We start from the raw sequence: 15,093 nt of genomic DNA, 5'->3' as shown, positions 1-15,093 counted from the left end.
TTATTATAAAATATTGGGTATAGTTCCCTGCGCTATACGGTAGATCTTTGTCATCATCTATTTTATATATAGTAGTGTGTATCTTTTACCCCCAAATTCCTCATGTATCCTCCCCACCCTCTCTTGGTGTGTATATTTTTTTTTAAGTTTTATTGAGATAGAATTTGCATATCATAAAATATACTAATTTACAACATACAATTCAGCAGTTTTTAGTATGTATCAGCCATCACCACAATTCTAGGCTATTTTTATTGCCCAAAAAGAACCCTCCACCTCCTCATTTCTCTCTCAAACTTCACAGCCTTAAGTAAACTCTAATTTACCTTCTGTTGCTATAAATGTGCTTATTCGGGACATTTCATAAAAATGGGATCACATGTCTTATGGCCCTTGATGACCGACGTCTTTCACTTAGCATAATGCTTTCAGTTTGCATCCAGCTTGTAGCACATATCAGTACTTCATTCCTCTTTCGTGCCAAATAATATTCTACTATACGGATAAACCGTATTTTATTATCTGCTCATCAGTTGATGGACATTGATCATGCCAAATAATATTCTACTCTACGGATAAACCGTATTTATTATCTGCTCATCAGTTGATGGACATTGATCGTGCCAAATAATATTCTACTCTACGGATAAACCGTATTTATTACCTGCTCATCAGTTGATGGACATTGATCGTGCCAAATAATATTCTACTCTACGGATAAACCGTATTTTATTACCTGCTCATCAGTTGATGGACACTGAACTGTTTCCACTTTCTGGCCACTTTGAATAGTGCCGCTATAAACATGCGTTTGTTCTTATGCAGATAGGCGTTTTCATTTCTGTTGGCTGCGTACCTGGAAACAGAATTGCTCGGCTGTAATAGTAACTCCATGTTTAACATTCTGAGAAGCTGCCACACTGTCTTCCAAATGACGCACCATTTTTCATTCTTATCAGCAATATCCGAGGGTTCCAGTGTCATTTATATGTTTATTTTTATTTTAAAAAACATATTGGAGTACACCTGATTTACACGATTGTGTTAGTTTCAGCTGTATAGTGAAGGGAATCGGTTATATGTATACATGCATCCACTTTTAGATCCTGTTCCCATGTAGGCCATCACAGAGCATTGAGTAGTTTCCTGGCCATACAGCAGGTCCGTATTAGTTATCTGTTTTATACATAGGGCTTCCCTGGCTCATACGGTAGAGAATCTGCCACAGTGTGGGGTACTGGGGTTCAATTCCTGGGTCAGGAGGATCCCCTGGAGAAAGGAATGGCTACCCACTCCAGTGTTCTTGCCTGGAGAATTCCACGGACAAAGGAGCCTGTATTCCAATGACATTTATGTGTTTAAATGTCAAAGTAAAGCAATTCTTTCTATAGCTACAGAAAAATAATACTGCACATTATGGGGAAGGTCAAAGGTGATGGGAAAACATAAATTTAGCAGAAAGTAGATTCAGAAGAATATATGTTCTCTTTATATATATATATATATAATCAATTTAGACCAAGTTGCCAGAAGTTGTAGGATTTTCATTTAATATCCTAAGTTTGCTCTCTTTGAGGTTGCTTCTGGGGAGAAGCAGGTGTGGTCTGGGTCCAGCCTTTCTGAGGACTGGGTGGCACCTCAGTCCACTTTTCAAAAGGTCAAGAGGCAGACTTGTATCTATTCATCAACTCCGTTCTCATGGGCTGGATTTGATAGTTGTAAATTTTCCTCACTGAGATAAAATCCCACATGGACATTTGCCAACTACCTATAAACAACTGTGGTGGTTTAAAATCTGGTGAACTGTGTTTTGACAGCTTCTGTAAATAGCAAAAAGTAGCATTCCAGTTTCTATCCAACATCTAACCATGGGATGCAGAGGCCTCTCAGCTGTCTTTCGCCTTCAGATGTTGAAACTGCTCCGTAACTGGGTAACCCTAGCCTTCACTTCGTTTCTTAGAGAGTGCTGTGGATCAGACACAGTGCTACTCTTCCTGCACACATAAGTAATGAACGCATGCTTATGAGAGGTACTGACATGTTACATCTTCCTGTTTCCATGACCCTAGAAAGATTCACCTTAAATCATCTTACTGTGCAATTTCCCTGGCGGTGTCTATCTCACACTGAATGACTGGCTGAAATCTGGAGCAAATCCAGTCGATTGGCTAGCTGTCCTCTCCATGTGGCATCGCCTGACCCTCCTAGCACCAAGCTGATTCGGTGGACCAGTTGGTTGGAGCGCTGTAGGCAAGCTTACCTGAGAGTCTGCTAGGGTCCTCTCTAGTTGTAGCACACGGGCTTCTCACTGCAGTGGCTTCTCTTGTTGCCGAGCACGGGCTGTAGGCGCTCAGGCTTCAGCAGTCATGGTGCGTGGGCTTAGTTGCCCTGAGGAAGGTGTGATCTTAGTTCCTGGACCAGGGATTGAGTCCGTGTCCCCTACATTGGAAGGTGGATTCTTAACCACTGGATCACCAGGGAAGTCCCAAAGAGAGCTTTCAATGGAAGGTCTAAATTACTTTGGTTTTTTTTTGTTTTGTTTTGTTTCAAATTTTTCTCACAAAATGTTGAATCCCAGACTTTAGACTCCTGGAGAAAGTCATGAAAGGCTGAAAAACGAAACGTAGGAAAGCAGTGTTGGCCTTGTTAGAGCTTAGCTTGGAAACTGTAATGCTCTGATTTTCTCCTTGGATTTGTGCAAATTTGACTTGGAAAATTGCCCTGGGTTTGCACGGTACTAAGGATTGGAGCAACACCAACAGATGGTCAGTTTAGCAATGTGTGTATCGGGGCAGTGGTAAAAGGTGGAGTACTTTTTTTATTTAGGGCTTTCTAGTTTTTGTATAAATTCTTGGAATAATAGATACATTATATGGCTTAAATGAAACTACCAACCTAGTATCATGGACTAACAGTGAGAAACTTTAAAATATTGCTATGAAAACTATTCATAGATTAGCTCCCAGGTCTAGTGTTTAAGAATACAGCCTAAAGAGTTTCAGCCTATACTCCTGGAGGAAGCAAAGGTAAATATTGTGGATGGCATGGTGTCTAGAGTGTGATTTTTTTTTGGTCATGCCGTGTGTCTTATGAGAGCACAGAGTCATAAGCACTGGACCACTAGAGAATTGCCTAGAATGTGATTATTCAATGCTTGTCAAAATGTTTAGAGTGGCTAGAAACCAGGGACCTGCCCTGACTAGGATGAGCAGCCCTGAATTTCGTTCCTTACCCCACATTATCTGTGCCTCTAGTGAGTTGTAGATGCTGTTTTCTATACAGTGTATTATTTCTGTTACTATTTTCATGTTTAAGTGAAGTTATCCTTTAGTTTTTAAAAGGTCTTTCGTACTGTGTGATTCCACTCAGAGCAGGTACTCAGACTCATCATGTTTAGGGACAGAGAGCAGAAGGGTGGGTACCAGAGGCTAGGGGACGGGCTTACAGTTTAGTGGGGGCAGAGTTCCAATTTTGCAAGTGATAGAAGTTCTGGAGAAGGACGGTGGTGATGGTTGTACAACAGTGTGAATGTCCCCAGTTCCACTCAACTGTGCCCTTTCTGCTGCTTCGTCACCTCAGGCGTGTCCAATTCTGTGCGACCCCATGGCCTGTAGCCCGGCATGCTCCTCTGTCCATGGAATTCTCCAGGCAAGAGTCCTGGAGTGGGTTGCCATGCCCTCCTTGGGAACGTCCCAACCCAGGGATCAAACCTGGGTCTTCTACATTGCAGGCAGATTCTTTACCACTGAGCCACCAGGGGAAGCCCAAACTGTACCCTTAGGAATGGGTAAATTTTATGGTATATACATTTTCTAAAAAAGGTATTTAGAAATATGAAGTGGGTGCACATTGCCTCTGTGGATGACAGGTAACATGTCACCAGGTCACCTCTAACTTCTTCGAAATTCAGTTCCCTTCCCCGCCCCACCCCCAGAGAAATATCTTAACTTCCTTAACCAAGTATGCAAGGGGACCTCATTTAATAATACTTCTGGTTGTCCCCTAGTGTTTTCAGAATTCCATCTTTTCCTAAACTACTGGGATGGGTGTAAAATTGTACCAGTGGGGAGAACTAAGTAGGGTTGGGGAAGAAACTGAATTAAGGGCAAGAAAGGAACTTGAGAGTCACAGCAGCAAAAGAGAAGCACCAAACCTCCCTGACCCCTCGCCTCCTTCTTGGTCTTTGCCTCTAATACTGGTCTAGTGTGTGTGTGCTGTCACTTCAGTCATGTCCGACTCTTTGCAGCCCCATGGACTGTAGCCCACCAGCCTCCTCTGTCCATGGGATTCTCCAGGCAAGAACACTGGAGTGGGTTGTCATGCCCTCCTCCAGGGGATCTTCCCCACCCAGGGTTCGAACGCATGTCTCTTATGTCTCCTGCATTGGCAAGTGGATTCTTTACCACCAGCACCACCTGGAAAGCCCAGTATTGGTCTAAGCTGAGTCTAAAGTAAGGATGGTGTGTGATTCTGTAAAGGCAAAAAAAAAAATTAGATGCCTGTTAAGTGACCATTTCTTTATGTAAATTTGTGTTTGTCCTTATTTGACTATGTCATTAAAGATCCTGGGTCCACTGTGCTTCTGGTTTGAGGCCCCAGGCCCAGTTAATTGTGTCTTTGAAAGTGAGATAAGCAGCATATGAAAGTTCACAGGAACATAAATTATCTGAGATGCAAGGGCATACTTTGAAATCAGAAACATAGTTTACTCTGCACTCTTCATATCTTTTCAAATTGTGGCACATTCATCTGGGGATCTAGCTTATCGAGAAACAATCATTTTGTCTGATTTCTGTTTTTGTTGGTCATCTTCTGAATACAGCAATTTACACCTCAGGCTTGAAAGAAACTAACTGGGCAGTCCCCAGACACCCCCACCCCTTTCTCTCTACATGCATGCCAGGACTTGAGGGGAGATTGGTAACAATTGAGAAAAAGTCCTGGGGCTTTATAAGCCTTTCTTGATGATGGACTAATTGAAGAACTTGCCTTTCAAAAAGCTCAGCGAATAAAGCCCAGATGGATACGTTTTGAAGAGAAAATCCATGGGGAAGAAGCTGTAGGTATGAACAGTGCGATGTCCCGAGGAGCGGGACACAGTATGGCAGTGAAGACCTCGTGTCCTGGGGTCCGGCTTTCATTCCCCCCTCAGTCGGTTCATCAGTCAGTCGTGACCCCATGGCCTGCAGCACGCCAGGCCTCCCTGTCCATCACCAACTCCAGGAGCTTGCTCAAACTCATGTCCACTGCGTCAGTGATGCCATCCAACCATCTCATCCTGTCTTCCCCTTCTCCTCCTGCCCTCAATCTTTCCCAGCATCAGGGTCTTTTCCCAAGGAGTCAGTTCTTCACATCAGGTCTTAGAGTTTCAGCTTCAGCCTCAGTCCTTCCAATGAATATTCAGAACTGATTTCCTTTAGGATGGACTAGTTGGATCTCCTTGCAGTCCAGGGGACACTCAAGAGTTTTCTCCAACACCACACAGTTCAAAAGCATCAGTTCTTTGGTGCTCAACTTTCTTTATAGTCCAACTCTCACATCCATACATAGCTACTGGAAAAACCATACCTTTGAGTACATGGACCTTTGTTGGCAAATTTATGTCTATGCTTTTTAATATGCTGTCTAGGTTGGTCACAGCTTTTCTTCCAAGGAGAAAGTGTCTTTTTAATTTCATGGCTGCAGTCACCATCTGCAATGATTTTGGAGCCCAAAAAAATAAAGTCTCTCACTGTTTCTATTGTTTCCCCATCTATTTGCCATGAAGTGATGGGACTGATTCTGTGATCTTAGTTTTCTGAATGTTGAGTTTTAAGTCAATTTTTTCACTCTCCTCTTTCACTTTCATCAAGAGGCTCTTTAGTTCTTCATTTTCTGCCATGGGTGGTGTTATCTGCGTATCTGAGGTTATTACTATTTATTCCGGCAGTCTTGATTCCAGCTTGTGCTTCATCCAGCCTGACATTTGCATGTAAGTTAAATAAGCAGGGTGACAATATATAGCCTTGACATACTCCTTTCCCAATTTGGAACCAGCCTGTTGTTCCATGTCCTGTTCTAACTGATGCTTCTTGACCTGCATACAGATTTCTCAGGAGACAGGTAAGATGGTCTGGTATTCTGATCTCTTTAAGAATTTTCCACAGTTTGTTGTGATCCACACAGCCAAAGGCTTTGGCATAGTAAATAAAGCAGATGTTTTTCTGGAACTCTTTTGCTTTTTGAATGATCCAACAGATGTTGGCAATTTGATCTCTGGTTCCTCTGCCTTTTCTAAATCTAGCTTGAACATCTGGAAGTTCACGGTTCACGTACTGTTGCAGCCTGGCTTGGAAAATTTTGAGCATGACTTTGCTAGAGCATGAGATGAGTGCAATTGTGCAATAGTTTGAACATTCTTTGGCATTGCCTTTCTTTGGGATTGGAATGAAAACTGATCTTTTTCAGTCCTGTGGCCACTGCTGAATTTTCCAAATTTGCTGGCATATTGAGTGCAGCACTTTCACAGCATCATCTTTTAGGATTTGAAATAGCTCAGCTGAAATTCCATCACCTCCACTAGCTTTGTTCACTGTGATGCTTTCTAAGGCCCACTTGACTTCTCATTCCAGGATATCTGGCTCTAGGTGAATGATCACACCATCACGGTTATCTGGGTCATAAAGATCTTTTTAGTGTAGTTTTTCTGTGTATTCTTGCCACCTCTTCTTAATATCTTCTGCTTCTGTTAGGTCCATACCATTTCTGTCCTTTATTGTGCCCATCTTTGCATGAAATATTCCCTTGGTATCTCTAATTTTCTTGAAGAGATATCTAGTCTTTCCCATTCTATTATTTTCCTCTATATTTCTTTGCATTGATCACTGAGGAAGGCTTTCTTATCTCTCCTTGCTATTCTGTGGAACTCTTCATTCAAATGGGTATATCTTTCCTTTTCTCTTTTGCCTTTAGCTACTCTTCTTTTCTCAGCTATTTGTAAGTCCTCCTCAGATAACCATTTTGCATTTTTTCATTTCTTTTTCTTGGGGATTGTCTTGATCACTGCTTCCTATACAATGTTACAAACCTCCATCCATAGTTCATCAGGCACTCTGTCTATCAGATCTAATCCCTTGAATCTATTTGTCACTTCCACTGTATAATCGTAAGGGATTTGAATTAGGTCATACCTGAATGGTCTAGTGGTTTTCCCTACTTTCTACAATTTAAGTCTGGATTTGGCAATAAGGAGTTCATGATCTTAACCCCAGTCAGCTCCCAGTCTTGTTTTTGCTGACAGCATAGAGCTTCTCCATCTTTGGGCTGCAAAGAATATAATCGACTCGATTTTGGTATTGACCATCTGGTGATGTTCGTTTGTAGAGTCCTCTCTTGCGTGTTGGAAGAGGGTGTTTACTATGACCAGTGCATTCTCTTGGCAAAACTCTATTAGCCTTTGCCCTGCTTCATTCTGTACTCCAAGGGCAAACTTGCCTGTTACTCCAGGTATCTCTTGACTTCCTATTTTTGCATTCCAGTCCCCTGTAAGGAAAAGGACATCTTTTTTGGGGGTTAATTCTAGAAGGTCTTATAGGTCTTCATAGAACTGTTCAACTTCCACTTCTTCAGCTTTAGTGGTTGGGGCATAGACTTGGATTGCTGTGATATTGAATGGTTTGCCTTGGAAATAAACAGAGATCATTCTGTTGTTTTTGAGATTGCACCCAAGTACTGCATTTTGGACTCTTTGGTTGACTACTCCATTTCTTCTAAGGGATTCTTGCCCACAGTAGTAGATATAATGGTCATCTGAGTTAAATTCATCCATTCCAGTCCATGTTAGTTCACTGATTCCTAAAATTTCAGTGTTTGCTCTTGCCATCTCCTGTTTGCCCACTTCCCATTTGCCTTGATTCATGAACCTAACAGTCCAGGTTTCTATGGATTATTGTTGTTTACAGCATTGGATTTTTACTTCCATCACCAGTCACATCCACAACTGGGTGTTGTTTTTGCTTTGGCTCTGTCTCTTCATTCTTTCTGGAGTTGTTTCTCCACTCTTCTCCAGTAGCATATTGGGTACCTACCGACCTGGGGAGTTCATCTTTCATTTTTATATCTTTTTGCCTTTTCATACTGTTCATGGGGTTCTCAAGGCAAGAGTGCTGAAATGGTTTGCCATTCCCTTCTCCAGTGGAGCACATTTTGTCAGAACTCTCCACCATGACCCATCTGTCTTGGGTGGCCCTACACGGCATGGCTTATAGTTTCCTTCAGTTAGACAAGGCTGTGGTCCATGTGATCAGTTTTCTGTGATTGTGATTTTCATTCTGTCTGCCCTCTGAGGGATGAGGATAAGAGGCTTATGGAAGCTTCCTGATGGGAGAGACTGACTGTGGGGGAGACTGGTTCTTGGTTCTGATGGGCAGAGCCGTGCCCAGTAAATCTTTAGTCCGATTTTCTGTGGATGGGTGGGACTGTGTTCCCCCCTCCGGAGACCCCTGGACACTCAGGGGCAAGTCTGGGTCAGTCTCTTGTGGGGTCGCTGCTCCTTTCTCCTGGGTCCTGGTGCTCACAGGTTTTGGCTGGGCCCTCCAAGAGTCTGTTTCCCTAGTCCTGGGTAAGTTCTGGCGGCTCTGTGGCGGGGTTAATAACGACCTCCTCTAAGAGGGCTTGTGCCACACCCAGGCCTGCTGTGCCCACAGCCCCTGCCCCTGAGGCAGGCCGCTGCTGACCCGAACCTCCTCAGGGGACGCTCAGACACGCAGGCAGGTCTGGCTCAGTCTCTGTGGGGTCTCCTGGTGTGCACAAGGTTTTGTTTGAGCCGTCCAAGCATCTCTGGCAGGTATGGAGTTTGATTCTAAATGCAATTTTGCCCCTCCTACCTTCTTGCTGGGGCTTCTCCTTTGCGCTTGGACATGGGGTATCTTTTTTTGGTGTGATCCAACATCCTCCTGTCAGTGGTTGTTCAGCAGCAAGTTGTAATTTTGGAGTTCTCACAGGAGAAGATGAGCGCATGTCCTTCTACCCTGCCACCTTCTGATCCTCACCATTCCAGCTTCATCTCATTAACTGTATGACCTTGGACAGCCCCACACTGGTTGGTTTATTTATCTGTGAAATGGGCAGAATAATAGTGCTTAACCTCCCAGGCTGGCTGAGGCACAAGCACATGGCTGGGACGTGTGAAGAGTAAAACTGAAAAGAGAAAAAGACTTTAAAATGTCCAAGCTAAGATTCCCACTGGGAATGGGGTGAAGGCTGTCATTCACTACAGGAGAAATGAGGTAAGGAGGAGAGGGTGCTGTCTGGATCTGGTTTTTCCTTCCTGCTGTGTAACAGACCACCCTAGAAGCAGTGGCTTAAAGTAACAGCGGTCATTCGTTTTGCTCCCGGATCTACATTTTGAAGGTTCCTTGATGGAGAGAGTTGCCCTGCTTTGTGCAGAGTCAGCTGAGGCTGCTTAGCCAAGTCAAGGGATCCATTTCCCAGGATGGTCCACTCACATGCTGGCTGTCTCCTGGGCTGAGCCAGGTGCAGGGCCGGGAGCCTCGGTTCTCTCCGCGTGGGTCTCTCCGAAGGCTGCTTGCGCTTCCTGCCAACCTGGCAACACGGCGAGCACCCAGGAGGATCGAGGGATGCCAGTCTCCTGGGTGTGACCTTAGGAAAGTCGTGCAGCATCATTATTTCCACTGCTCTCCGGGAGCTGAGTGGCCAGAGAGCCCAGATCCCAGGGAAGGAGACCGGGGATCCACCTCTCAGTAGGAAAAAAATGGGTTTGTTTTCATATCTATGTATTTATTTTTGCCTGCTTCAGCTCTTGGTTGAGACACTCAGGCTCTCAGTTGCAGCCCAGAGTCTTCTCTCTAGTTATGGTGCAGGGACCCCAGAGTGCATGGGCTCTGTAGTTGAGGCCCACAGGCTCAGATGCAGCACATGGGCTTAGCTGCCCCCCCAGCATGTGGGATCTTAGTTCCCCAACCAGGAATCAAACCCATGTCTACTGCATTGAAGGCAGATTCTTAACCACTGGACCGCCAGGGAAGTCCCAATATAGATGAGCTCACTCAGATTCGATTTTCTCATGAGTCTTCTGTACATTTGAAAAGAAGTAGGTCTCACACAAATATATCATTGCTGTCCACAGCTTTGGATCTCTAAGTGATTCCTGTATCAGTGAGTAATTGACAAGGGACAAGTCCTGCTAAATTGACATGTTTACATAGTCTACATTATGGTTTAAATTTTACATGTGTCTCTGTGAAGAGGCTTCCCTTTATCTTGATGGTTACAAGTAACATGTAATAGCTGATGATTAATTTATTGTGCCCTCTGAATCCAGCATTGTGTAATAAGTTAGCGTCTGTCATGCTTTTTACTGTTACTGAATCATGCTTGGGTCCGCTTGCCCGTGTGCCGCAAAGCCCTCCTAGTGACAGCAGCTCGTGGTGAAGGAAAGTGCAGTGTTAACTCAGGCACCCAGGAAGGAATCTAGACGCCTAGTGCTTAAAGGGCCTGAACTCTGAAAGGTTTCAGGGGAAGGTTTTTAAAGGCAGAGTGAGGAAAGAGGGTAGTGGGGTGTGTGGTCAGCTCATGGACATTCTTCTGATTGGACTGTGGTGAGGTTATCAGGAGTCAGCATCGTCAACCTTCTGGTCACAACCAGTCTGGAGTCTGCATGCTTGTGGGTAACATAGCGGCAACTTCTCCCACCTGGTGGGAGTCTCAGTAGCTACAAGACAGCTCAAAGGATGTGGCCCAGAATATTATCTATGGCCCTTGAGGAGGGACTGAAGTTCCTTGACTTCGTCTAATGGCTAAAGTATTAGAATTTTGTCTTGCCTGATGGTTTTCCTAACTTTCTCCAGTTTCTCGTTCTCTGATTAAATTGACTCTTTGGAGCTCAGGGGAGGTCTAGGAGGCCACAGTTTTTCTGCAGTGGAGAGGCGGGTAGAGGACATGGGGGTCAGGGTGGGGAGTCTGTTCCAGGAAAGCCCCATACGGTCCCTCTCGGTGACATCATCAGTCAACCTTCATTCTCCAAAAAGGGGTCCAGAACTATTTATGTCAAGATGGCTCACTCAGTCCACTCTCTAAACATGGAGGGTTTTAATTAGAGAAGAAATTTGCTTTTATGTCATCCCCAACAAGTTCACAAGATTGTACATTCTCTCAGGAAATTGTTGATTACTCCTGGCTAACAGTGGTAGATTTTAGGGTAGATGATGAAAATAACATCAGAGTAAAGTAGAAACAAATGTTATATAATTTACTGGAAATTAATGCAGTGTCTGGCCCTCTTCTAGCATTTATTTAGAAAAGGGACAAGAAAGAAATTTGAGTTTATATTATTTTATAATATTTACTTTCTGTGAGGCAAATTGGTACTCTTTTCTTCTAACAGGCACAGAGTTTGTACATGATCATAAGACTGGTATTTAAAAAGTTTGAGTTGGATTTTATTAAAAATAAGTCACAAGTCTTTTCAAGTGCTTAATATATTTTTATACATAGCCTTAGTGTATTTGATTAAATGTGTAAATAATAAAGTAGCAGGGATAAAGTTGTCATTACTTGAAGAGTATTAATTTCTATCTGCTTTAATTTTTTTAAATATTATTTATTTATCTTTATTTTGGCTGTGCTGGGCCCTCGCCACTGCATGCAGGCCCCCTGCTAATTGCAGAGAGCAGGGATAGGTGGTGGGGATGGGGAGGGCAGTCTCTTTTGTGATATACAAGCTCTTGGACACGCGGGCCTCAGTACCCACAGCATACAGACCCAGCTGCCCCGTGGCATATGGAATTCTCCTGGACCAGGGATCAAACCTATGACCCCTGCGGTGGCAGGAGAGCTCCCAACCACTGGTCCACCAGGAAAGTTCTGCTTTAATATTTTAATTGGCTACTTTCTATAAATCATAGAAGAACTCTAATTCAGGCTCCTATTTGTGTCTGAGGATTCATAGGCATGGGATATGTATATTTATTCATGTTTCTTCACTGCCGGTCACTTTTTATTGTATTTTAGCAATGGAATTTAGTTGAGAATTTTTAAAACCCCCAGAATCTAATGGGATTGTTTCTTCACATATGGAAAACTTCTAAATAAACTCAGCTTCCTATTTGCCAGAATTTCTCTTAACCCAAATTAATGTAGATTGCCATTGATTTATGATGAAGGAAACCAGTCACATAATTTGACATTCATAGTATGAACAGCAACGATGAAAGCCAAGTTCAGTTTTTCCACTGCCTTATTCCTGCCACTGCTGTGTCTCCTGAATCAAGCCACTTGGAATTTTGTGCCCTTAAGGAATTGTTTGTTTTTCTGACTGATTAATGCATCAGGAACTTGGCTTCATGTAATCATCATTAAACAAATACTCTGACACCTTTTCTATGGGAATTATCAGAGCTCTGAAGTTAGCTACAGATTGGGTAAATATAAAAAGCACTGCCAGTCTTTGTTTGTTTGTTTTAGTTCAGGAAAATGTAAACATTCAACTTTTAGCAGAGGATCCCTGAGCAGCTGCTGGGGTAACTCTGAGCAGACCCCTGGGGATACGGACTGGAGGCCCACACAGCCCAGGAGGTTTGTAAGGCACTGACCTCATCTTCAGGGTCCAGGTTTGGGCAGTGTCATTGATCATCTTGAGAGACATGTAATTTGTAATGTTAGTTTTATCTGCCCAGTGCTGTAAGATACCTGATGTTCCGTGGGGCCTGAGTGTGGTTAGGTTGAATTACCCTGAAAGACGTCATGACTTTTAGGTACCCTGTATTTCAGAATTAGAAAGCGTCTCATACAGTTAAGATGGATGGACTGATACTTCTAGTAGAGCCTGATTTAGGACAGAATTTATGAATTGGTTTAAAAAATAAAAAAGCTATGAAGTATTCATCTCACTGTTGGCCGAAGTGATTGCTCTGTATAATGACCCTTATCTTGAATTTATATCAGTAGATGTAATTGAAAACATTAATATCTAAAATTTCCAAGTTAATAAGAGAATAGAACAATCCAGTAGAAAAATGGGCAAAGAATACACCCAGGCAATTCATAGAAGAGGAAACCCAATGGGTAAAATGAGTGGGATCAACCTTAAAGAAATGAAAATAAAGTGACATACTATTTCACCCCCATCAAGCTGGAAGAAGTTTGAGAATCCTGTGTTGGTAATTAGATGCTGCTCATGGGAGGATCAATTGGTTCAAGTGCTTCGGAGGGCACTTAGGCCGTACCTAGCAAAGCTGATGGTTTCACTTTACTGCTAGCCAGTAATTCCATTTCTCAGTCACAGCTAGAGCAGTTCTGGCCCACACGCGTAAGGGGTCCCCCGAAGGGCTGTCATCACCACACTGAAGCAGTGAAAAGGCACGAGCAACCTATACACCTCTCAGCACGAGAGCAGAGAGAGAAAGGTAATGTCAGCCAACAATGAACTACTTATTGCTGGTTAAAACAAGTGAACAGAACTTCGAGTGTCATCGTGGATCAATCTCAAAAGCATAATGCTGGGCAAAACTAGCATATTTTAGAACAGTATAATTGAAAACAAGTGATAAATAGGATACATTTTATGGGTACATAAGTATGGGGTGATATTTCTAAAATCCATGGGAATGATGGTGAGTGCTGGTAGAGGTCACCCCTGGGGAGGCAAGAAGGAGCAGAGGACCAAGGAGAGGTAGACACGGAGCTTCAACTGTTCTGCATGTTTTATATCTGTTAAAGTAAGACATTGGTTTACCCAAAGCAGAAGATTTTATAGAGCTTAGTAGTGGATAAAGGGATCTTTCTTTTATTATTTTCAATATTTTCTTTATATTTGGAATATTTCCAAATAATGAATTTAAAGTCAAGTAAAAATACTCCTGGCATCATTTTTCAAACCATATTTGAAATCTACTGTATCCCCAAAACTACTAGTGCAAAAGGGTCATTTCACTTTGCCATCAGGATAGGCTCAGGGCTCTCTGAAACATCCCCCTGCCATAGCACCCAGAAGGTGCTGTCGGCTAGCTGTCACCCGGGAATGACTGTGTGAGGGTTGCCTCTGCTCCTGGTTGTGGTTGTTTATTACATAACCTGAGTATTCTTTGATACCAAAAGAGCTAGTTATAAAGAAAAATAATATTATACGGTTTTCTTCTTTTTTTGCAGCAAAAGCTATGTGATTCCTTTGTGGTGCAGTTGCCCTGTGGATTTTGAGTTTCATGTCACTGTGGTCCATCCTCATCAGGCCTTTACTGTGGAGCCAACATCAGGTAAGGAGAATGAATTCTCAAGTTGCCAATTTCCTGAGAGTTCTCAGATTGAAGATGGCTTGGCAAGTAGGTCTCCAGTTATGAAAGAGAATAAGCCACATTTGAATGTGTTATTTTTAAATGTTTAACAGTAACAGACTTTACATACTTGATAAATTAAATCAGAACCAGAAACTTGCGAGTAAACACAGTTTGAGATAATCTGTATCATGCAGATAATTTATAATTTATATTCAGGTCAATTGCCCTCCAGAGTCAACACTTGAAATCAGGAGTTAATCCATTCTGATTCTAGTTTTGACTCCTGGTACTTAAATGGTTTCATAGTCACCTTTAATTCAGGTTCAAATAAAATGGGAATATTATATCTACTCAAGCCTTCAGGATCTTAGTGAAGGGTCTAAGGAATTTGTTTAACATGTGGCGTGGACCATCTGTCTTTGCATGCCCCAAAGGATGTAGGTCCCAAAGATGCGCAGGACCTCTGAGAATGAAATCTCCATCTGAACTGACTTCTGCTTCCCAGTTTCTCTCTTGATGTTTAGGTTTGGAATTTAAATATCCACCCATTGTGGCCTGCTGCGAATCCTAAAATAGCTTTGTTTTTGTTTTGGTTTTTTTTTTCAGATTTATTGAGGTATAACTGACATGTATATGATATGTATATAATTTTATACATAAAATTATAAACTTTTAAAGTATATAATGTGATGATTTGACATGTGTACACATCGTGAAAGGATTCTATCATTGAGTTAATTAATATCCATCACCTCACAGAGCTGCCTTTTTTATTGGTGAAACATTTAAGTTCTACTCTCTCAGCAAATTTCAAGTATAATCA

At 42.6% G+C, this 15,093-nt stretch overlaps 1 protein-coding gene across 1 annotated transcript in view; it reads left to right on the top strand.

Annotated features, from left to right (window-relative positions):
* CFAP221 (cilia and flagella associated protein 221) overlaps positions 1–15,093 on the top strand; it is a 118,339-nt gene that overhangs the window by 30,037 nt on the left and 73,209 nt on the right. Inside the window, exon 7 of the mRNA XM_065927815.1 lies at positions 14,146–14,249. Within this exon, the coding sequence (XP_065783887.1) occupies positions 14,146–14,249 (104 nt within the window). The remainder of the gene's footprint in view (positions 1–14,145; positions 14,250–15,093) is intronic.

The sequence above is a fragment of the Muntiacus reevesi genome, chromosome 3 (assembly GCF_963930625.1).
Source record: "Muntiacus reevesi chromosome 3, mMunRee1.1, whole genome shotgun sequence".
NCBI lineage: Eukaryota > Metazoa > Chordata > Mammalia > Artiodactyla > Cervidae > Muntiacus > Muntiacus reevesi.
The sequence above is the reverse complement of the archived record's forward strand: the minus strand, read 5'-3'. Positions and strand labels throughout refer to the sequence as shown.